Raw genomic sequence first — 24,052 nt, forward strand, 5'->3', positions numbered from 1 at the left:
GATTCTGTTTCTCTTAAGTTTACCAGAACCTTTCAAGCCCTGTGTATGTCAAGCAAATGACATCTGTTGCCTGTCACCAGAAGTAGAATTTCATACACTTTTACCCACTGCATCTTTTCCCCCCCCACCACAAAGTCTAGTCACCTCTGTCCTCTTGTATTTGACTCCCTTTGCCCTCCTTGTCCTTGCTCATGTTTTTCCCCCTCTGGTAACCACCATGATTTTGTCTGTAGGTAGGAGATTTTGTTGGGTTTTTTTGTTTGTGTTTTTTAATTTCCACAGAAGAAAGACGATATAGAATGTGCCCCTTTGTCCTCTTGATTAATGAAATCCTCCACTTTGAGGCTTCACTGTGATGAACAGTACGGGAGACACAAAGATTTTGGATATTTTTGCCCATGGCATGAGAACTGTCCAAGAAACTTGTGCCCAATGTCATTGTGAAGGATCTAACAATCATGTTTCTTTCATGTCCATGACTGTCATTGCAAAATAATGGCCAGAGCCCTGAATCACTATCAGCTTGCATATGTGGTCATTTCTTATCCAAACAAAGTGTGTAATGAGGTGAACACTCCCAAACTCTGCCCATTGTGAAAGTTATATTACCCATTGTCCTTCGCGAATGTCCAGAGATGGTCTGTCGGGCTGCAGCTGTCCACTTTGGTTTTGGTAATCGATACCATGCAAAATTACCTGTAACCCCACCACGACTTTACTACCCACTGTATCTTGACATTGGGGCTGCCATGGAAAACACAGTGAAGCACTGTATGGAGCAGTGCTTTACTCACATAGAAAAGGGACAAAGCAAAATTAGCTTCAGTAGTGGGTGTCAGTCCACCATGGCCAGCCATCTCTTCCAGCAGTCAACACAGGGCAGTTGTCCTGCAGGCACCCCTCTTGTGCCACAGAACTAAGGACCCTGTCCCCTTCCCTCAGGAGAGAGATTTAGTAATGGGGTTGGCCAGGTGCCATATGACACACAAGCTTAAGCAGAACAAAAGAACATACATTGAGTCTGAAACAGGAAAGGTGTTCGCACACAAGGTGATAAACCCAGCAGAGGCTGTGAGGATTCTCTCTCTTGATAGGGAGTGTTTCAGGCCCAAGGCCCATTCCTATGCAGCTGGCTGCGGGGGGGCGGGGGGGTGTTCAGAAGACTTCATGCAGGAGACTGTCTTTCTCAACATTCCAACCCCTACTCATGCTCAGCCACTGAAATGGCAGGTAAAGTATATCAGATCCTGTGGTGCCATCACCCACCTCAAACTTGGAGATGGAGATGGAGATGGAGATGGAGATGGAGATGGAGATGGAGATGGAGATGGAGATGGAGATGGAGATGGAGATGGAGATGGGTCTTCCTGGGTCCCTGGACAACCTATATGGACATGGATTGCTCATAGAGCCTTTGTCATTTGGAGGCAGCACTTTACCCTTTACAAGGGAAATTAGGAGAGCTAGATCCAGGAGGAAGATCAGACCTCCCTGGAGAATGGTCTTCAACCAAGCACCCCAAATGCCTGGGTTAAGCCAACTAAAGACGTAAAAGAGTGAGAGGGGGTGCTGAGACTGTATGTACAGCTCTGTATGACCACCCTACCTAAGTGTAGATATTCACCAACTCAATTTTTAAGTTCCCCGAATTGTTTATGTATATGCAGCAAGAAATGCTGGCAGTAACACAAACGCCACCTTGTTCTGCCAGCAGATAATCGAGGACTGTTTGATTATTCATCACTACCTTGACTAGTGAGTCTTGTTTGTCATGGATGGATGAGCAATAGTGTTAGGTTTTCTACCATGGTTAAGGGCAGGTTAGACACTTTTTTCTAGTGCCTGTATACCTAGACCCGGTATTAGAATTTGGACAACAGAATGAAAACAGTGGTTAGTTTGTCTTCCCAGGAAGGTACTGTGAGCCATTCTGTGGTGTGTTAGCAAAGTGAGTTCTTTCCAGCCTTCTGTGCAGTTGCTTACTTGGACCGTGAACCCTATAACTTTGAACAACAAAATTCTTCCCCTGGAGGCCAACATTTTGTTGCCCATTGGGGTCCAAAGAGAAATATATAATCCAGAGGGGTGCAGGTGACACCTGTCAGGGATTTTTTTCTCATAATGCTGACTAGTCCAAGTTATGTACAGTCTCAGCTTGCTTTTGCCACATGGTTGCAGAGAGGGAAAAATTACACAGCTTCCAAGTTCAAAATGTTAATATGTATAGATCAGTAATAACTATTCTGGTACAAGAGTCTTTCTGTAACATTATATATATTAAAGCACGGGACTTCAGAGAATGACTGCCAAAAGAGTCACCTGGCAACTTGAGGGAGGCCTGAGTAGCATTAGTTTGCCTCCTCTCACTATTGCTATACTGATTTTTATCAGGGTGTTGTACCAGGCACAGCAGAAGCTTCTATCGGAATGAAAAGAGGAAAGATGAATGTTCCCACTCCCCTCTCATTCCATGAACCTCCTGAGGCCAGGATATCTCATCTACTACTTGTGGAACTGGCTGCCTGGGTGTTGCAACCCAGACTGTCTGTCCCAATCCTAATGCTGCTACCTCTGCTATCTCTGTGGGCCTCCAGTGCTCTTGTTGCTTAACCCAGACTTTTTGGCCTCAGTTGGCCAGTGCAGGTAGGGAGGTCACATCTTGCACAAACTTGACATGTCTAGTAATGTCATCCATCTGATGGGAAGGGCCAAATGATCCTAGCACCACTAGAGGCACCCTAGCACCCTAGCACTCTTTGGTTTTATCTCCCACCTTTGCAGTATCCCATAAGACAGGTGCCCAAGGGAAGTATCATATTCTGATTAGAGTCAAGGGGTACTGTCCAGGGTGCTATAGCAGCTGGAACTTGAGACATACACTACAAGAGGGAAAAAGAAAAAGAATGTTTAGTATACCGAGATTGGGATTTCATCAGCACAACCTAAACACATAGCTGCCTTCTCTACTCCCATCTCATCTAAGCTCAGTATTTCCCAACATGTGCCACAATGCCATGTTTCCCTTGCACTGGAGTACAGGGTTTATTTGTAGCCATACAACGCTAGTTAGATGGGAGTACAAATCTGCTAGCAGGGTGTATTGGTTCATTTCTTTAGTTGTTTAGTTGCTATTCATTTGTTCAATGGCTCCATTGACATGCAGGTGATAGAGCGCATGGAAAGTTCATCACATTCCATAAGAGTGTGCCCATTGTTGGCTTGCTTGGAGAGGGAAGAATGTTCCTTAGTCAGAGTGAAGTCCCATGGGGTATCCAAAAACATGACCAGAATAGGAATATCATAGCCTATATAGCTGTTAATGAGTAGTGAGGCATCATCTGTGCCCAGGACTTGGGGGGTAAGGCGTTCAATGTGAATCTGCCAGACCCTTGGTTAAATGTGTCCTGATTCTCCTCTCTGGATGACTTGAGTACATTCACAACAGTCACAAGAGTTCCAGTTATGTGTTGTTGTTTTTAAGGTCATTTGCCGAGAGTATCCACATGAATGACTCTTTTTTCCCCTAGGCAGTAAGCTGCTGCCATAGTTCTTTTCCCCATATGGAAGATCCCTTAATTGTTCAGTCTTTTAGTTGCCATTCTCCTCACAGATGGTTGAGCCATTGGCACCAGCCCATGAGTTGGTGAAAATGTATCAAGGCATGTTGGTAGGGGTGGCCTGAACCACCATCACCACATTTTGGAGCTTGGCCCACTGGTTGAAATGTCCACATATGGTCTCAATCAAAAGATGTTCACCCATTGGTCCTATGACAGCTGTCATTCATTAGACTCCATCTGCCTTTAGTTTCACAGAGCTGTCAGTAAACCATGCCATATTGTCAGCAGACATGTTTTTGACTACTGAGTCCCAGGTAGCCCCAGGAAGGGCCAAAGCACCTCCTATTGATTGTTTGGGCCTTTCTAGTGAGTAGCTCTTTTCTTATGGAGCCAGCTGGTCCCTTGGGATTCTTACTGGGCTTAATTTTGGTTGTACTGCTTCTATTTTATGATCAAGCTCTGTTGAGTCATTCCAGTTTAATTGGTAGGCTTCTTAATCACTCACATGAGAATGGGCAATACAGGTTGCAGTGTTGTATGTGGCACTCCACAGGTAAAATGCTCCATCTCCACCAGTGCCCAATAGCAAGTAAGGAAATCTCATTCAAAAGAAATGTACTGGGTAGCAGCTTCTAGAATTTTGTGGGTCCAGAATCTAAGAAGCCAGTGCACCCCAGTGGCAGTTTCCTGCTGCCACAGATTCCAGTCAGCATCTGTGGTGGGGCAGGAGGGGATGTATGGAAACCTGCAGTTCTTTCAGATAAGCACGCTTCAAGGTCCCAAAGGCTATGCTTCAGCCACAGCTTATTGAACAGCTTCCAAGACCTGCTGCTGCTGCTGTTGCTGCTGCAAAGAGCCTCATTTAAAACTGGCTGCTTTGCAGGGCACCTTGATTAAAGGGGCCAGGAGAGCACCCAGGTGTGATACATGCTGTTTTAATTACACAAAGGCCCAGTAGCTGTTGGGCCTTCTTTTTATTAGTGGGAGCCCCCATGGCCTACAGTTTTTGTTTGATCATCTCTGGAATACTTTTTTGGCTTCCTGCCCAAATGGTTCCTAGGAATTGCACCTGCTGTACCAGGCCCTGACTTAATCTGGATTTATATTCAAATTGGTGCTAATCATTCCTTCAGTGACTAAGTGCAGCATTGTAGCCATATGTTTTTTGTTTGGCCTTGCTACCAGGATATCATTAATGTAGTGGGGTGACTAAAATTTCTGTGGGGCCTTGGGCTTGTTGAAGATCAAGCCCTACCCACTGATGACATATTGCAGAGGAATTTAGGTATCCCTGCAGAACTATAGTAAAAATATGTTGCAGGCCAATCTGTGTGCACACAAATTGGTCCTGATCTTTATCCTGCAGTGGGATCAAGTAAAAGGCATTAGCCAGATTGGTAACAGTGTACTAGTTTCCCATTTGGGTTGCCACTTTTTTAATGGCAGTGATAATATCAGGGATTGCTAGAGCCAGAGCTGGAACTTTCATGTTTAACCTGTGGTAATCTGTCAACGTCCAAGTCCTGGAGGCCTTCCTGGATGGGAAGACTGGGTTATTAAATTTTGGTAGTGTGGTTATTAGCACCTCTGCTTGCATTAAGTCTTGAATCAACAGACTAATGTCCTTTTCCCCACCATACTTTTGTTGAACAATGTGCCATAGTTTGGGCAACTCTGAAGTTGGTCAGGAATGCCCTTGACCCATTATACTTGAATTTACTCTTGTTGTGGTTCATACCCCATGAAGTAGTGGTGGTGTTCAGTATTTCACACAGCCCAAATGTTAAATGTCTATTAGATACTCAGTGGTGAGAACCATGATTATCAGCACTTGAAATGGTCCACAGGGCTCCATCCACAAACACATGCAAACTTGTCTCCCATGGGTGACTATATACACACACACACCCCAAAACCACCCAAAGCCACTATTTTAATTTTACCTCTTTGGGGACCTGAGATTATTGTCATTTGGACACTGTAAAAGTCTGTCATTTGGACATCAGTATCTAAGAGTCCTATAAACATCTGAATTCCACTCCCTCCTTTCTCCTTCTATCCTGATAGGAGCATAGGGCCTCTGGTGGGGACCCAGAGACCTTGGCCCCATCCCTAACTGTGCTATTCAGCCCTAGACATTTGAGTCTGCAATGCCCTATCATCAGACAGCTGCACCAGCCAGGCTGCATGAGACTTCCCTGGCTCATATCTGTATCTGTCCTACAGTTTTCATATTTCACTTTCAGAGACTTCATTTTAACAGTTTCACTTTCAGCAGTGCCATTGGTAGTTTTGCATTGAGTGAGAACAGGTCTTATTTCAGGCCTGCAAGCAGCCTGGATCAGGTGAAGATTCTGCATGGGACCTCTTCTTTCAGACATCATTTTTGACCCCTAAGGCACCATGGGAGTTGAGGGGTGAGCATGGGAGCACAAAGGCAGCCAAGAGTCAAGATATAGTTTCTCTACTCTTTTTAGAACCCACTTCAGATTTCCACCCTCATCTATTGCACCAACTCACCCTTCTTGACAGGGAGGTTATCTGCATCCCATTTATCTCCATATGGCCAGAGGGAGACCAACACCCCATCCCCAGAGTTGGTACCACCTTCTCAGTGGGGCTGACTAGACTTTTTGTTTCCATCTTGTCATAGTATGTTTTGTTATTGATAACTCTGTATCTCTAGTAAGGAAGTGTTCCAGGCCCAAGGCCCATTGTTATGTCACCAAGTGGAGGCCAGTCTTTCAACAGACTGCATTCACAAGACTCCCTTTCCCAATAGTCCATAATAGTGTCCCTCTCAGGACTATGCCTTCTTTTCTTAACAAATAAAAATAAAGAGGAAGATATTCAAGGAAACTTTTGGAAGTGATGGATATGTTTCCTGACTTAATTGTAATAGTATCATGCATGTATGTATATGTCCAAAGTCATCAAATGTGCAGGGGTTTTTCCCCAAGTATATCTCAATTTAAAAAATGTATTTCTCTCTACTCCCTTCACCTCTGCCATATACAAACACATCCTCTCCTTGAGAAGACACCTGAATTTGGTTCATTTTAACTCTTTTCACAGTATTCCCACTGAAGTATTTATATTCATATATGCATTTTAATAACAATCAGTATTTTCTCCTAGAAGCATGAATTTAAATGTACAACTCATTATGAAATTATGCCATTATGCTTCACAGTACTACTTATAGCTCTTAACATTTTTTTCAGCCCGGCCGGGCATGGCTCAGTGGTCGAGTGTCGACCTAGGATCCCGGCGATCAGGGTTCGATACCCGGTCAGGGCACATGCCCGGGTTGCGGGCTGCAGCCTATCAGTGACTTTCTCATCATCAATGTTTCTCTCTCTTCCCCTCTCCTTTCTTCTCTCTGAAATCAATAAAGATATATATATATTTTTTTTTTAAAAAAAAAGTGAGAAAAAACATTTTTTTTGAGAGATAATTTTACAAAATTGTTGATAGGTTAAAGAATCTCTGACAAATAATGCACAGCCCCCGCCCCCCCAAGTCACTTTTCTGTTTCTGTTTTTTTTTTCTGTTTTCATACATTTATATAATTATTCATTTAAAAAAGAATTCTTGAGCCCGGCCGGGCGTGGCTCAGCGGTTGAGCGTCGACCTAGGATCCAGGCGATTGGGGTTCGGTTCCTGGTCAGAGCACAGGCCCAGGTTATGGGCTTGATCAATGACTCTCTCATCATTGAGGTTTCCATCTCTTTCTCTTCTCCTTTCCTCTCTCTGAAATCAATAAAGATATATTTTAAAAAATAATAATAATAATTCTTGAGTAATGACTGCATTATGCACTGTGTAAACAGCATCAGATTAGAATAAAATTTTGTGTAATGGAAAAAAAAGCATTCAGATACTATAATAGAAATACCTTCAGAGGATAGTAGAGCCCCAAAGTAGAGTAATTACCAAAAGGCAACTGGAGTTTTCATCTAGGTTAGTTTACAGTTTTCAAAACTGTAAACTGGGTAGCACCTTACTTGTTAAGTTCATGTAATGTAGACAGGGCATGCTATAGGTGAAGAATCAAGATTTGGGAGGAGAGGTACTTGATTGAGAGGCATCACTGGACAAGATGAAGATAAAAACTTGATTAATGTCTCTGCTCTACCTGTAATTTCCTGTGTGAACTTGGGTAGATGGAGTAATTTCATCTTTTTTGGCCTTGTTTTTAAATCTATAGTTGGAGAGATGAAGGAAACTACATGCCATCTTAGATCTGGGGTTCTTTTACATTGAGACAGCTGTCTTTAGTCTTTTGCTCATCCGTTCTTGCTTTCGTGATTATGTAATACTTTCGTCAGCTTTCCACCTGTTTTGCCTCCCCAAAATACCATGTCCTGCAAGCCATCTCCATATATGCCCATGGGTTACCCTTCAACCTTGCTGCCCATTGCAGTTACAGGGTGAGCAAAAGCAGGTTTACAGTTGTGAGTATGCAAAACAGTTTATTCTTGTATTATTTATTTGTATTGCTATTGTAAACCTACTTTTGCCCATTCCTGTACTATACCCCCCTTCCATCTAATAGTTGTCTCTGCTCTTCTGTGATCTTTTTCATCTCTTGGCTCTTGGAAGCTAAATTCTGTTTGAGTGTCTCCGCTGTCAGCCCTAACCTATAAAATATAGCCATTATGGAGCTTCTCAGTAATGCCTGTGCCTCTATCACAAGTCTTTTCCTTATTGCCTTGGTAAACACAGTATCCTCTGAGCCCTCCTGAGAAACATACTCAAGTGGTAAGTCTTCTGAACTTATATAATAGATCCTTTCTGGCATGCTTACTTCCCTGTGTCTTTGAATTCCTTTTTTCACAGTCTGGCACATAATTCTGGCATCTGTTTCATTTAATACACACCATTGCGTTTTCCAAGAGCCACCCAGCAATATGTTGGGCCATTTCCAGGGACTCTTAACAGGACCTTAAATCTTGAGTCAAGAGAGAGTATCCCATATCCAAAATCTTTCCTATTTTTTATTCCTATTCCCAAGTCCAGTACCCTTAGCAGTCACTCCCTAGAATAATCTCCTGGTTCAAATTGTCCCATTCTTTTAGCACTTACAGCATATAATCCTTCTACTCCCTTAGCAGACATATTACTTTCCACTTGGGCCATGCTAAGATTTGACCTTAGTGAGGGGAGATTGGGTATAGATCATGAGGAGGGCTACAAGCATTGTCTTTAAGGCACTCACTTCACTTGAGGCTTCCATATAGTTGGGTGGGGGCATACTATATCCTCTAACAAGGGTTGTGAACCTTATTTTCATGCCCACAAGTTCATGGGACGCTTGGAGCTCAAGGTTCTCAGCTGAATCCACCCAGATATATATTTTTTTCTTTAATATTTTTATTGATTTTTTTAGAGAGAGGAAGGAGAGAGAGAGAAACATTGATGTGAGATTGGAACATCAATCAGTAACATCCCACCCCCACCCCAGATTGAGCCCAAAACCCAGGCATGTGCCCTGACTGGTAATGGAATCAGCAATCTCTTGGTGCGTGGGCGGGTGCTATGACCGCTGAGCCACACTGGCCAAGGCTACCCCAGCATTTAATCTGTTTAACAGCCTTACAAAGTTGGTATCACCGTTTTATAAATGAAAAATCAATTGGAGTGATTAATATACTCCCTCTCTCTCATGTAGCCTATAAGCTATAGAATTGGAAATAAAATCTAGTTTTGTCTGATTCCAAAACTTGGACACCTACTATTACAGTACATTGCTTCTTTTTGAAAAACAGAAACTTCAGTCTTCTTTGAATCCTTTGAGAGAGTGGCTAAATTTCTAGATGATTATGAATACACTTTGATCACCAACATCTACTCAAAGTTAATCAAAGTTTATTAAAAATAATGCACTAGTGAATAGCAGTCCCAGAACACTTCATTCTTTTTTTTTTTTTTGACTGTTTTAAACATTCTACTGTTTATCTGTTTACTAACTGAGATGTCAAAGGCATTCAATAAAATTTGTTAATAAATGATGACTCTTAAATATGAAATTAGGGGTTTTTTTCTGTAGGGTTATTCAGTAGTTACGTGAAGGACAAATTACGGTACCCTTCTCTAATTGAAATCCTAGGTTAAAAATTATCTCAAAGTGCCACAGTATAAGGTGGGAAATACTCCATGTTGAATCAGAGTTGGTAAATGTTTGAAAAGGTTATAGGTTACTCTTAAGTAACTAAGGAGTTTTCAGTGCATTTTTAATTAAGTATAAGTGAAACACGGACTATATACACTTGCTTAGTTTCACCCTATGTTGAATTGCAGTATGAAGTAAATTGTTAATGGTTAAGCTGAAAGTTACTTTAGTCTTCATAAAGACTTGAAAATTTTTTCATTCCTTTTGGCATGGAATTGATGGCTTCTGTTGTGTTTTTATTTGTACTTCTATAGCAAGGAGAAGTCAGGCTGAAGTGTTTGAAAGCTCTACAAAGTCTGTATACCAACAGAGAATTATTCCCCAAATTGGAGCTATTCACAAACCGATTCAAGGTAAGCATAAAGAATGCTTAGCTTATTTTATTTTTCACTTTAAAAATGCTAGTTGTAGCTAGTTTAGTAAATTACATTACCATATTCTTTACTACATATTCATTAGATAAACCTGTATTAAGTAGATAAGTGAATGTCTACTTTACAAAATATATTAACTTGTTTTCTGCTCATGGTTGATTTGATTTGAAACTTATTTTCAGGATCGCATTGTATCAATGACACTTGATAAGGAATATGATGTTGCTGTGGAAGCTATTCGATTGGTTACTCTGATACTTCAGTAAGTGTAATTAAAATCTTAATCTGTCAATATGATAATGTCCTTTTTCCCAGTATTATTGATGTACTTCACATATATAGCTCTAACATACAGGATGGGGCAAACGTAGGTTTAATAATATAAGAATAAGCTCTGTGTTTCTTGTGCTCACAACTGTAAACCTACTTTTGCCTCGTATATGAAACAGTTTACTCTTGTATTATTATTTATTAATTATTGTATTATTTTCTATATGAACAACTGTAAACCTACTTTGGCCCCATCCTATATGTTGTTTATATAGTTATGTATTTATAAATTCATTATTTTGAATTTATTTACTGTGTCATTCAAATTATCTATACCTTTGCTTTTTTTTTTTTAAACCCTCACCCAAGGATATATTCCTTTATTGATTTTTAGAGAGAAAAGGAGGGAGAGAGAAACATCAATCTGCTACCTCCTATGTCCGTCCTGACTGGAAATCAAACCCACAACCTAGACATGTGCCCCCACTGGGAATCGAACCTACAATTTTTTGGTGTATGGGACAACGCTCCAACCAACCTAGCCATCTGGCCTGGGCCCTTAGCTTATTTTTGTCTGTTTTTTAATAGGGATGTGTTAAAATCTCCCAACTACTGTTGTTATAAGTTGTTGCTCAGTGTACTTCATAGAATGTAGGTTGGAACCTATATGTTCATGATTTTTCCACCTTCTGGTAGTGTTCATTTTATCCTTACAAACAATTCGTTCTTTCATTTATGAAGAATGTTTCCATTTCCAAATCTATTTTAAATAATTAGGCTACCTAGTTAAATTATTCTTGTAAATTTTATAAGCTTATCAATAACTTATATCTTTCCCTTGAACCAAAAAGTACCCTGACATTCTACCCACCCACTTGTTTCATTGGAATTGTCCAGAGCAGCAGTTTTTACCTTTTTTATCTCATGGCACACATAAACTAATTACTAAAATTCTGCAGCACACCAAAAAATATATTTGTTGCCAATCTAACAGAAAAAAATAGTTATAATTTTGATTCATTTACACCAGGGGACTATTGTTTTGTTGGCTGTTGTCATTTTTTATTTGACAATCTAAGGGAAAAGAGGTCAGTGCTCCTGACTAAATAGTCGGGTATTACTTGCTTTAAAATTTCTTGCAGCGCAACAGTTGCAAATCTCTATAATGTTAAGATTATGCATTTGTTTTACTTCCTTAGTTATTTTGTTTCAGTACTTGCTCATTTAGATAGGAGTAAACTTTCCTTTGATATTTCTTTCCTTATTTTCAGGGAAGAGTAATTATCTCATAGCCACCTCCAAGATTCTTTTCCTGATAGTTTACTTACTTTAAGGGTGTTATCAAACCATCTGAGACCTGGTTTAGCCAAAAACATCCTACTTTCTTCCTGAATTTAGGAAATGTTTTAGCTAATTTCAAAAGTCCTTTTTTAAGGTACTTTCCTGCATTTTCATTGGAGGAGATAAGGGCTGAACATGTTTTATTTAAAAGGTACAGTTACAGTTCTTCAGCTGTGTCAGATACCCTTTTGTGGCTTCCTCAGACTACCTTCCCCACTCTAGGTATTTACAACTTCAGTTTCCCAGAGTGATCCGCTTATTCACTTTTGTAATACAGCCTCTGGCTTTCAGGTCTCCTCTGGTGGGATTGTTTGCCTTATAGGTAGTCTTGTTGGGCAATGTTTTTAAAAACTTGGGCTCCCTTTAAGTGTTCCATATCTAGCCTACAGGAAACATGGACCATTTATGGTTAGAGAAAGTACAACTCTATCCTTGTAACCCTCTCTTCTTAACCTGCTACAATAGGTTATTCAGTCAACTTTTCACATTTAGACCTTTTTAAGCCCTGCACAAAGTACCGTTTCCTAACTTCCTCACAATTCTAAGGAATGCTTATAAATGTTTCAAGGAGATTTTGTGAAACTTTGTACTCCAGTTTGGCTTGGGAAAAAGGTTTCTGACATCCTTCTCTTGAAAGAACTCTCTACCCATTATAATGCCCAATCCTCTAATTTCTGTTTATATAGTATTTTGGTAACAAGCTAAGGATCACAAAACCAGTTTTCCAGTCTCTTGCAGCGGTTGCATGAAATAATCTGGCCTTATTTTTCTTGGCTTATGGGATATCTTTTTCCCAAAACAATAGGTAAAGTCATATTTAACATACTCTTATACCTTCTCTAAATTCTTTTGCTGTTTATCGGTTAATTCTTTTAGTATAGATTTCTTTTCCTTTCATTTATGAGCTTAGGTTCCTGAGATGTCTTACTAAATTTTTATTCCTATGTGTTTAACTTTCTTCTGAGGGTATTAGCTAATAGCTGGTGTTACATAATTGAGTGAAGGGGTTAAAACTTAGGCCTTAGCCTTGTGCCCATCTTTATAATTTAGGGGTAATAAGTTGGGCATGGGCAAAGATCATTGGAGTTTTATGTGTATTTGACAGATACCTCAACTTTCTCCTAGCATCTGAGGCATCTCCAGGAATGAATTCTGAGTAATGAGCTTTTACCCCTGCATGTTGTCAAGAACCTTTACAACCTAAGAATTATATAATCCACCTAGTCTCGTTGCTAATCTGGACTCACATCAGACATTTTTAAACATGTTTATAGTCAAGAAACAGATTTTCTCTTTTTGGAAAAAAATACTGAAGGACACATAGGCAAACTAAGAAATGGCTCAAATGTTAAGAATACATGAATGGGAAGATGGGAAATTTGTTAGTAACGGATTAGTTGTGACTACTAAATCAATTTTATTTAAAAAGACTAAATAGGTCCTGCAGACATGGCTCAGCAGTTGAGCATTGACCTATGAATCAGAAGATCAGGGTTTGATTCCCCATCAGGGCACATACCTGGGTTGTGGGCTTGATCCCTAGTAGGGGGCTTGCAGGAGGCAGCCGATCAATGACTCTCTCATCATTGATGTCTCTGTTTCTCTCTTTCCCTCTCCCTTCCTCTCTCTGAAATCAATAAAGACATATTTTTTTAAAAAATTAAAAATAATAAAAACACTACAGAGCTCTGGCCAGTTTGGCTCTGTGGTTAGAGTGTCGGCCCATGGTCTCAGGTTTGATTCCCAGTCAGGCATGTACCTGTGTTGCAGGTTTTGATTCCCAACTCCTTTTGGAGTATGTGTGGGAGGCAGCCAAGTGATGTCTCTCTCTCACATTGATGTCTCTCTCCCTGCCGCTACCCCCCCCCCCCAAAACCATTGGAAAAAACATCCTTGGATGAGGATTAAAAAATAATTAATATAAAGAAGATTAAATAGTATAAATATGGTGATGAAATATAACTTAGAGTAGTTATGGAGAGAAGTTACATAGCATAATAGTAATTTAATTCTATGAAAGAGGGACAGATATCTTTCTAGTACCTATCAAGAATTGTGGACAGTTTATTTTCTAGTTTTATGTGTATTTTCTGCACTTTATATAATGATATGAGAAATATTATTTTCAAAGATTAAAAAGATGAAAATAAAATCAGTATGCCTTGAGCTTTTATAATGAACTTTACAAAACTTAAAGTTAGAACTGAAAATAAACGTTTGTTTTGACTCAGATGTTATTTTCTGAATTTTTCAGTGGGAGTGAAGAAGCTCTTTCCAATGAAGACTGCGAAAATGTTTACCACTTGGTGTACTCAGCACATCGTCCTGTTGCTGTGGCAGCTGGAGAATTCCTTCACAAAAAGTGAGTTAATTATCTTTGAAACCAAGTTCTACTTTTGTATTTTATTTTTTTTATTGTTTTATAGTTAGAAGAGAGTAGTAGTGACTGAAAATAGTGCTAGAAGTGTCCATTTTAGATTCTAGGGAGTGTAATATCCTCACTTTGTGCACATCATGAATCACATCCCTGGGAACAATGTTCTTTGTGACATGTCCCTTTTCCGTGAAATTTAAAAGGATGGTTCCCCTCTAGGGGTGTGAATGGAGATTGGGGAAATGCATGAAATTTATGAAAGCTCCCTTGGGTAATTTATATTTCATTTCACCAGTGCTTTTTTCCATTTTAAAATTTTGAGTTCTCATCTTACCTTCTCAACGTTTGTAATCTAAAATCACCTTCCAGGTCCTGGCCAGTAGCTCAGTTGGTTAGAGCGTCGTCACATACACCAAGGTTGCAGGTTTGATTTCTGGTCAGGCCCCATACTGGAATGAACCAATGAATGCATAAATAAGCGGAACGCCAAGTTTATGTTTTTCTCTTTCTCTCTCTCTCCTTCCTTACGTTCCTCCCTCCCTCCTCCCCTCCCTCCTCCCCCTCTCTAAAAAAATCAATCAGTAAATTAAAATAAAATAACCTTCAAAATGCTCAGTCTTTCATGTTTTTTCTTTCTATTGGAATGAGGATTATTTTAATCAGTAATCCATAGTGATGCTGAAAATTGTATGTACAGTTACAGTTTAATTAAAAAGCTAAACCATCTATTTTTTTCAACAAAGCATAGAGCTAATGAGAGTTTATGAATATAATTTAACAGCCTTCTGAAATACATTTTTTATTGTGTCTACTATATATGTATGTACTATATATTAATCTACTATATAATCATGTAGATTAATCCATTCTTAAAATAGTAACATTTTTTGCATATTTTGCCTTTTCAATTCTTAGATTTTAGCTTGGTGACTGATTATTGGCTGGTGAACCCAAAAGTCCAGTACATGTAGTAATTTGTGATTATGCTAAGCACAGATATAAATTATGCACTGAGCACCTGTTGTACATGGATGATTAACTTTGATAATGTGCAGGCTTCCATCCAGCATCTGCATCTCAGTGCTGCAATAGCAAACTGTTCTCTACTCAGTGTATCTCTCAAAGTTGTGTCTGTGTGAAAAATGTTTTCTTTAAAAAGGAAGCTGGGTACTAGTGTGTGCTGGTAATTAAAGTGGGGAAGAAAGTCAAGATTTTCAGGCATGACTTTTATATTAATATATTGAATTTGACAGTGGCTTGGATCTATGGCTAATAGAATAGTGCTATTTCCATACCTATCTTAAGGTATTGTTTGTCATAAATATTAAGGGTGTACTGTAGTTTTAACTTCTCTTCCTCTTCCAGGACTAGTATATTCTAGTTAGTTTCTATTCTCTACTTAACTTTTCAAAAGGCTTTGTGATTTTAGAAAGACTTGATTGCTTCTATAGTTTCAAAGAAAAAATAAACTGAAAAGTTTATTTCTCTGTAGAATAGAGGCCAATAAACTGTCATTAGTTGAGTCAGAAAGAGCCTTTTATCTGTATTGCATTTTTCTAAGTTTGAAATAGTTGCTAAAATTTTTTAATTGGAATATTTTACATAAAAATCCACATGTGTAAGCTCCCTTATTTTTATTTCTTTGTGAAAATGAATCCAATTCCTATTCAGATAAAAGCTTCACTTTATAAGCCTGTTTTATGCCCCTGCCCTAGAGATATTCACAGTTTGAGAACTTTATTTATTTATTTATTTATTTTTTTAAAGTCCTCACCTGAGGATATTTTTTCCATTGATTTTGTTTTGTTTTTTTGGGTTTTTTTTAGAGTGGAAGGGAGGGAGGTGAAGGGGTAGAGAGAGAGGAAGAGAGAAAGATGAACATCACTGTGTCTGATGTGAAAGAGACACATCGATTGGTTGCCTCCTGCATGCACCCTGCCCGGAGCTGAGGATCAAACTTGCAACCCAGGTATGTGCCCTTGACCGGGAATCGAACCCTAGATCCTTTGGTGTGCTGGCCAACGCTCTAACCACTGAACCACACCAGGGAGAGAACTTTTAATTCTTTATGATCTTTTTGAGCATTCTCCCATGATTCAGTATTGTGGTTTTTTTAAATATCTTAAGCAAGTTATAGAGTAGCCCCAGGAATTCCATCATTAAGTTTTTTGTTGGTTTTTTTAATCCTCACCTGGGGATACGTTTTTTAAATTGATTTTGAGACGGCGGGGGGGGGGGCACATTGACTTGAGAGAAAAACATCGATTGGTTCCCACCTGTACTCGCCCCAACTGAGATCGAACTGAAACCTAGACATGTGGACCGAGAATCAAACCTGCAACCTTTTGGTGTATGGGACGATGTTCCACCCAACTGAGCTACCTGGCCAGGGCCATGATTAAGTTTTTTTAAAAATGCATGCATGTGCATATACTCATGGTTGTATTATAGTCTGGTTTATGAGCTTAACCAAGTATCAAAAAAGAAAAATGTATCTAAAATGAATATTTTAATGTCATCAGAAGTCTACATTTTTATATTAGAAATATTAAGCTAATTTCTTAGTATCTCATATTTATATGCAGTGAATGTAGTTATCCAAATTTGTACATTTGTTCTCCCTCTGAAAGCCACTCAAATAAAGAAAACTTTTTCTTAAACCAGTGTGATAGCTATGCCAGTATACTTTAAGATAATACTCTAGTCTTCTCTCCCTGCCATCTACTTTCTCCTCCCCCACCCCCAAAAATATTCAACTTTTCTGTACTAATTTTCTACTTGAGATTGGTTTATTTTTATGACACATGAATTTTTATTTATTTATTTTTTGAGAGAGAGAGAAAGAGTACTTGATTAAAGCTGGGGACAGTGAAACAGGGAAGGGTTTAGATGGAAGAAGCAATAGGAGAGCATAGGTGGTACTGTTGTAGCTCGTTGGGAAGTCAGAAAAAAGGCGGCCTTGGAGACAGGTTCAGGGGGGTTAGCCCAAGACAAGCTGCTCCTGCCCATTGCTTGCCTGAAATTCTTTCTTTATTCAGTTATTTAGCCCCTCATCTGATAGGCCCATTGTGATGTCCCTATCTAAATTAGCACACTCTATATCCCCATCCCTAGTTCCTTGTTTTTCCTTGTGATGGCTGAGATAAGTATGTATTAATCTATTGTTTATCTTCATCCACCAGAATGAGAACTCAATGAAAACAGCCAAGTTTTCTTTGTTCACTGTTATATCCCTTTTACGTGGAACGGTACCTGGGAATAAGGCACCTTTAACAATCTTTAAGTTTTGTTAGAATAAATTTTAGGAAATAAAAATTTTCAGGTCATTTCTTTGCCATGTTTTAGAAGTTTTGTTGCTAAGTAGTATTTTTGTGAATTTAATGGTTATGTCATTTCACTCAATACTATTGAGCTAATGAGTACTGTTTTTAGGTAATAGACTAATAGCACAAAAGAATGCAAGAAGTAATCGTGATTAAAAGTAAATTATTGATGGAACATGTGGTTAAATGCTATGTTACTTAACTATGAAATCAGTATTTAAGGAAATAGAACTTTTAAAATTACATACTCTATGTCTTTCATATGATATAAATAGTTTATATTTTTCATAAGTATTTGAACATTGATTAGTCATCAGTAAAAAAGCCTCCTTTTACACTTTATATATGGTTGAACTGTATGAAATTGGTCAGATCTAACCTTTTTTTAAAATCTATAAAGACATCAGTTACATACTTGTGTTAAAATAAATCAGTAACCTGAGCTCCGATATATTTTTTTCACACTGAAATAATTTGTATAGTGAAGCAAAAAACTGAAATTTATATCCATATAAATTTGTAATGTTCTTCTTTTGTTACTTATTTCCAGGCTGTTTAGCAGGCATGACCCACAAGCAGAAGAAGCATTAGCAAAGAGGAGGGGAAGGAACAGTCCAAATGGGAATCTCATTAGGATGCTGGTTCTTTTCTTTCTTGAAAGTGAGGTAAATTTTTAACATAACAATTTTGGTTTTGGTTTTAGATTACATATTAAATAAAATCAGCATTTAATTTTTTGTAATTAATTTGTACCTGTGTTTGAGTTCTTGGGTTTCCCAAGATAGAATCGAGGAAACCCCAGTGAAATTTTCAGACCTATTTTATTAAACATGCTTGAGCACAAGGGAGACAGCACAGAGGAAAGGAAAGTCCTCTGAACTGCCTGTGGGAAGGGTGGAGGCTGTTGGGGAGTGGCTCTGCTTGGGTGCTTTTATAAGCTAGGAGACAAAATGGGCTTGCACAAAAACACGGACTTTTATTTTTATTTTTTAAGTTTTTTTAATCCTCACCCAAAGATATTTTTTCCATTGCTTTCCAGAGAGAGTGGAAAGGGGAGGGAGGGAGAGAGAAAGAAAGGGAAGGAGGAACATTGATGTGACAGAGACACATCTATTGGTTGACTCCCGCATGCAGGGATCCAGCCTGCAACCGAGGTACATGCCCTTAGCTGGAATCAAACCTGGGACTCTTCAGTCCTCTGGCCGACACTCTTAACCACTTAGCCATACAGGCTAGGGCGAAAACATGGACTTCTTAAAAAAGGCGGGCTTGTGGAATTTTCCATGTCAGGGTAAGAAAAATAAGCAGTTAGACAAGAGATAAAATTCTACTTTTTTCCCCCTTATACTTCTGGCTACCTGGTCTTAACTTGGCTTTATGGCCACCTGGTATTTTTTCATTCCGGGGCCCAAGTCCCTATACTGTCTCAAATTGATGTTTTTCAAATGAAAATAAGCCTATTTCTTATCAAATTGCCTCCATGGATTGCCTGATTCTGGAATCAGTACTGTACCTTTTATGAGAGTATATATGCAAGTGTGGATCAACACTCAATATAGACTAGCAGTTTTTAAACTATTACAGTATTGCAATACAGCAACTTATTGTAGCTTTGTGTTTTTCTTGAATTGTTTCCTGTAGCTTTTCAATTAATTACGGTTTGTGAAAGTTGTCAAGTATTAAAACCATTTGTTTTATTTTGTTTGAAAATTATATTTGATGAGAAAGAAAAATATAAATGTAAAAGATTTGAGTAATAGTTTTACTAGCTCTATAGCAGTATTTCCATGATTTATCACCTAAATAATTTTGTAATTAATATTCATAATATGTTATCTATCAGAATCTGTTTGCACAAGTGAACTTTGGTTTGTTCTCTAAAATGCTCTTTGCTATTATAACTGTATTTTCTATTACTATTACGACATTGGAAGGTGGCAGGCTAAAGCTAAAGAGCACCTGAATAAGTTATTTGTCTTAGAAATGAGTGGGAATGGGATGGTAAAGAAAGTGGAGATCCCTAGCCCATTTGGCTCACACTAACCAGAGTGTCCGCCCCCCAGACTGAAGGGTCCCAGGTTCAATTCCATTCAAGGGCACATACCTCAGTTTCAGGCTCAATCCCTGACCCAGGTCAGGGTGAGTACATGAGGCAACCAAGAGATGTGTCTCACGTAGATGTTTCTCTTTCTCTCCCTTCCACTCGCTCTGAAAAGCAATGGAAAAATATCCTCAGGTGAGGATTTAAAAAAAGTAAAAGTAGAGGAAATCTAGAAATGTGGGACACTTAATTTTACTTTGGAAAAAGTATTTCTGGTTTGGTTGGAATGTCCTGGAAGAAGAGAGACTTAAAAGGTTTTATAACTGCTCACTTTGAAAGTGCTGGAGGAACTGTAGGAATGGGGAATAGAGGGACAAACAGGCAGCCCATATGAAAATTACATTAGAGAGAAGTAAGAAATGAGGCAGTGGAATGAGTCGGGCTTAGGGCAAAGTGGAGCAGAAAAGTAGTAGAGTTACTGATATTTTTTAAAGCAAATTAGGAATGACTAGAGCAAGAATAAAGTTAGAAACAAAATTAGCTGGAGAGTTGCATTTGAGTAAAGGATATGTTTAAGAACAGTGTTTTAAGTATGTATACAGATTACTTGGGGAATCTTGTTACAATGTCAGTTCTAATTCAGTAGCTCTGGGGTGGAGCCTGAGATGCTGCATTTGTAACAAGCTCTCTCATAGGTGATTTTTATGCTTCTGGTCAGGGGACTACATTGCGTAGTAAGGGTTGAAATCATTGTTTTCTTTAAAAAGCAAGTGTGGATAATACTCAGTAAATATCACTCTTGTGATAGACCATTTCAAATTATACCCTTAACCTCTTTAGGATTTAGAGGAACAGGATTAAAAGTATTATGCAACAATTCAGTGCTGTATGAAAATTTGACTTTAAGAGCAACATCAGATTGAAAAATTGATATGGATGGGACATCCAAATATTATTTAAATTATTTTCTGAATAAGTTGTGGGAAAATGATCTGGGTTAATTATTAATTGAAGGAAAATGTTTTAGATCTTTGAGATTCCAAAGATTTTCTTTTTGATATATTAAAAGGCATAAATACTTAGTTTTATGCAGTTTTATCTTTTATTTAAAGCAATAATTTGTAATGTGTATTGCTGCTCTATTTTCAGGTTGTGTTACTATATCCTGTGTTTACTGCTGTAAACATTAAAATATATTTTCTACTCCTCCTCTATGGCATTCTTGTCAGCTGCAAAAGCAACTGCAAATCATGTGTAAGGGTTTCTAGTTGATTCATGATCATAATATTGTCCTTTACGGTCTCCTATGTTTCACAAGAAACATTCTTTGTTAAAAATCTCTTTTCTTATCCCGTTATACGAATGTACACTCAGAGCTAAATGCTTATTAAAGGTATATTATTATAGCATGGTGGGATTCTGATTGTGTTCTGCTCTGAACTCCTCTTTGTTTTACTGTAACACTTTAATTAGTGATATTGTAGTCATAGACTCATAAAATGTTGAATTGAAAGAGATCTTCGAAATCATAAAGTAAAATGAGTTTTGCTTATAGATGGATTACCAATCAACTTACTAAGGTTAAATAAATTGATTATCATACTTTCTTTGTTTTACTGGTATGTTAAATAGTAACATTTTAGTAATAGAATTCTAAAATGTTGAATTGAAAGAGGTTACAGTGCAACCTCTTTTATTTATGAATTACAGGTGAAATCATGGAGATTAAGAAATCTGCCTAAGCTAGTTATTAATTTTCTTTTCCCTTTGTACTAAAAAGTGACATTTTGAAGCAGTCATAACCTTTAAAGCAGTCATTGGTTTTAGGTGACAAAATAGCTTGCATATTTTAAATGCATGTCAAATGGTACAATGAATGGTACTTGAATGACTCCAGATTTCCCTATAGGTATTGGAATCATAGAATTTATTGCACCAACCTGTGCTGTTTTTCAGAGTAACAGGGATGCTACGAATAATTATTCCAAAGCAATAAGCATTACTCAGTATATTTCTGGATCTAGAAGTATGGTCATCCTCCTCCTAGACATATGGAATGAGATTAACAGATATACAGTATTGATATATCCAAGGAATCTCGCCAGATTGCTCATTCCTAGTGCGTGAATGATAACATTTTTCTTGTTTATTTTTATATGTTCTTCAAGATTCACATTATAAATTAGTTCTTAAGAAGTAATCACTGTTAGGTTCCATTACATAGTGAACTCCTTTCATGTATGTAACTATTTGACAGAAAAGTCAACAGGTAGGGAAAATTTGAGGTAAAATGTTGTAAGTAACCTTGAAGTTAAAGATTAATCAGAATGTACCCAGAAAATTGTAATTAAATTCACCAGAAAAATGAGATTAGTTTGTCTTATGTACCAGCTTAAAGATAATACTATAAATTATACTTAGATTATAGCAGGGTAAAATCTACCTAAATATAATTTTATATATGTTACATATTCTATATAAGTAAATTTTAACAGGATTTTAATTAGCCATTTTGCTATGCAGTGACTCTTTATCTATTAATGAGTTATCTTTTTCATCTAATTCCTAAAGACTACAAAGAATGCTTGCAGATATCTTATTTTCATGCTGTTTTTATGAAATTATGATACTATAAACTTTTTAGAAAATTCATTTTTTAGGGTTTCAGATTCTTTTTTATTCCAGGGTTTTTATAGCCATTGGATGCCTCAAGGCCTTCCTTCTTATAGCTTCATCTTTCACTACCAATAGACTGTCCTTAGTATAAAGTGTCCGAAAAGTGATTGCAAACTTTTACTGGCCGTATTAGATTTTTATTTTTTTCAAACATGATTTACCTGGTATACTTGGAAAGATTTGAAACTACCAAGTTATGTAGCCATCACAGATGCCCCAAGACAAAAGACTGTGTCATAAACATTTATGTCAAACTGATTCCTCACTGACTGTGTTATACTGATTGTTGTTACTAATATTGGTGAATTTGAAAGTCCTAATCGGAAATGGGACAACACATTTTTATTTCTGACATTCTCATTGAGTTTGAAACAACTGGTTATTGGTATTAACAAAATACATTTTATATAGCCACCATCTCACACTCAGAAAGATGAGGAAATGGTCAAAGAAGTTAGCATCTACATTGAGGAGAATAGTGGCTAAGCTACCACACACAAAAAGTTTCTGTAGCAATGACAGTATTCCTGAGCTAAATTTTAATATGCTGGTTGAAGACATAGAAAAGTGATCCTTAAAAATGCCAATGCTAATGTAATTATACTACATGAAGCTTCGAATTGTGCCAGCAATTCATCCAACTGAAAATTTCATGCTAAATAAGTCAAAATGAAAGATTACCAGCTTGCCTGGCCAGTGTGATTCAGTAGCTGAGCCAACCTATGAACCCAGAGGTCACTGGTTCAATCCCCCAGTAGGGGGCATGCAGGAGCAGCCAATTGTTTCTATCTCTCTATCCCTCTCCTTTCCATTCTCTCTAAATATCAATTAAAACAAGAACAAAAAAGATTACTAGCTCACCAGAATAGTGAGGAAACTGTGGAAGCTATAAAGTAATTGACTAATTCCATTAGAGGTAAGTAACCCATACCCCACATAATGAGGCAAAAATGGGCGGGAATTTTTTGTGACTTTCTGATAGAAATCTGAAATACACCAAAGATCAGAGCAGCAAAGGCTGATGAGAGGGGTAAGCTATAAATAGTAATTAAGTAACTGCCCTTTAGCTGAGCTTATTCCTCACTTTAGAAATGCTGTTCTAGTCATTTGGGATGTGTACATGGTTCTAAGTAGCAAAGTAGTGAGTGAATGCCCCAGATAATTTATCACCACCAGGAGGGACAGGAAACTTCTCTATGCAAAAAACAAATTGCATACCCACACAGTAGGGGAAAAGTCTGCCTGACTATAGATTCTTCTTTCCACTTTCCTGCACAACCAAGGAATTCTACCTACCAGTATTGAGTCTAGACTCCTTAATATATATGAACAGACAACCAAGAATCACTGAAACTTGGAAAAATCAATACCATGAAACCCCAGCGCAAACCCAACATACTGATAAAAAATTTTTTATTAATACCCCAGATATAGAAAAGTCATTTATGAAAAAGGAAGAATGTCTTTAGAAAGTAACATGATTTCCAAAATTTAGGGGTGAGACAGATCATTAAATGGCCTGAATGGATACAACCAAAGATTGGCTATAGATTGAACCAAGGGACTTTTCTAGAAAGTAGTATAAAAGAAAAAAGAAAAAATATCAGAAAGAAATTAAAAGGGAGTACAGATTAAGTACTTTTATTACATTATTTAGTAGGAGTTCTATAAAGAGAATAGAGAGAGGAGGGAAGAAACTAATCAAAGGACATGCAGTTAGAATGTTTACCACCCTTGCACCCTATATCCAAAGTATTATTTGATGGTATTTTCTAGCAACATGAAAAATGGATACAATAAAAGGAAAACAAGAAACATTGGATAGCAAATAAGCCTGAAGCCAAATAATATGGCTGTGAAATTAAATATCTAAAAATTATTATTTTTAAAATACATATATATATATATATATATATAT

At 37.8% G+C, this 24,052-nt stretch overlaps 1 protein-coding gene across 2 annotated transcripts in view; it reads left to right on the forward strand.

The window, feature by feature from the left end:
* Nucleotides 1-24,052, forward strand: part of STAG1 (STAG1 cohesin complex component) — a 273,379-nt gene that overhangs the window by 178,272 nt on the left and 71,055 nt on the right. For both annotated transcript variants that reach the window (XM_081160341.1, XM_081160342.1), the window contains exons 11-14: nucleotides 9,990-10,088; nucleotides 10,292-10,371; nucleotides 13,975-14,082; nucleotides 17,968-18,082. In XM_081160341.1, coding sequence (XP_081016467.1) covers nucleotides 9,990-10,088; nucleotides 10,292-10,371; nucleotides 13,975-14,082; nucleotides 17,968-18,082 — 402 coding nt within the window. The remainder of the gene's footprint in view (nucleotides 1-9,989; nucleotides 10,089-10,291; nucleotides 10,372-13,974; nucleotides 14,083-17,967; nucleotides 18,083-24,052) is intronic.

The sequence above is a fragment of the Miniopterus schreibersii genome, assembly GCF_964146895.1.
Source record: "Miniopterus schreibersii genome assembly, chromosome: 15".
NCBI lineage: Eukaryota > Metazoa > Chordata > Mammalia > Chiroptera > Miniopteridae > Miniopterus > Miniopterus schreibersii.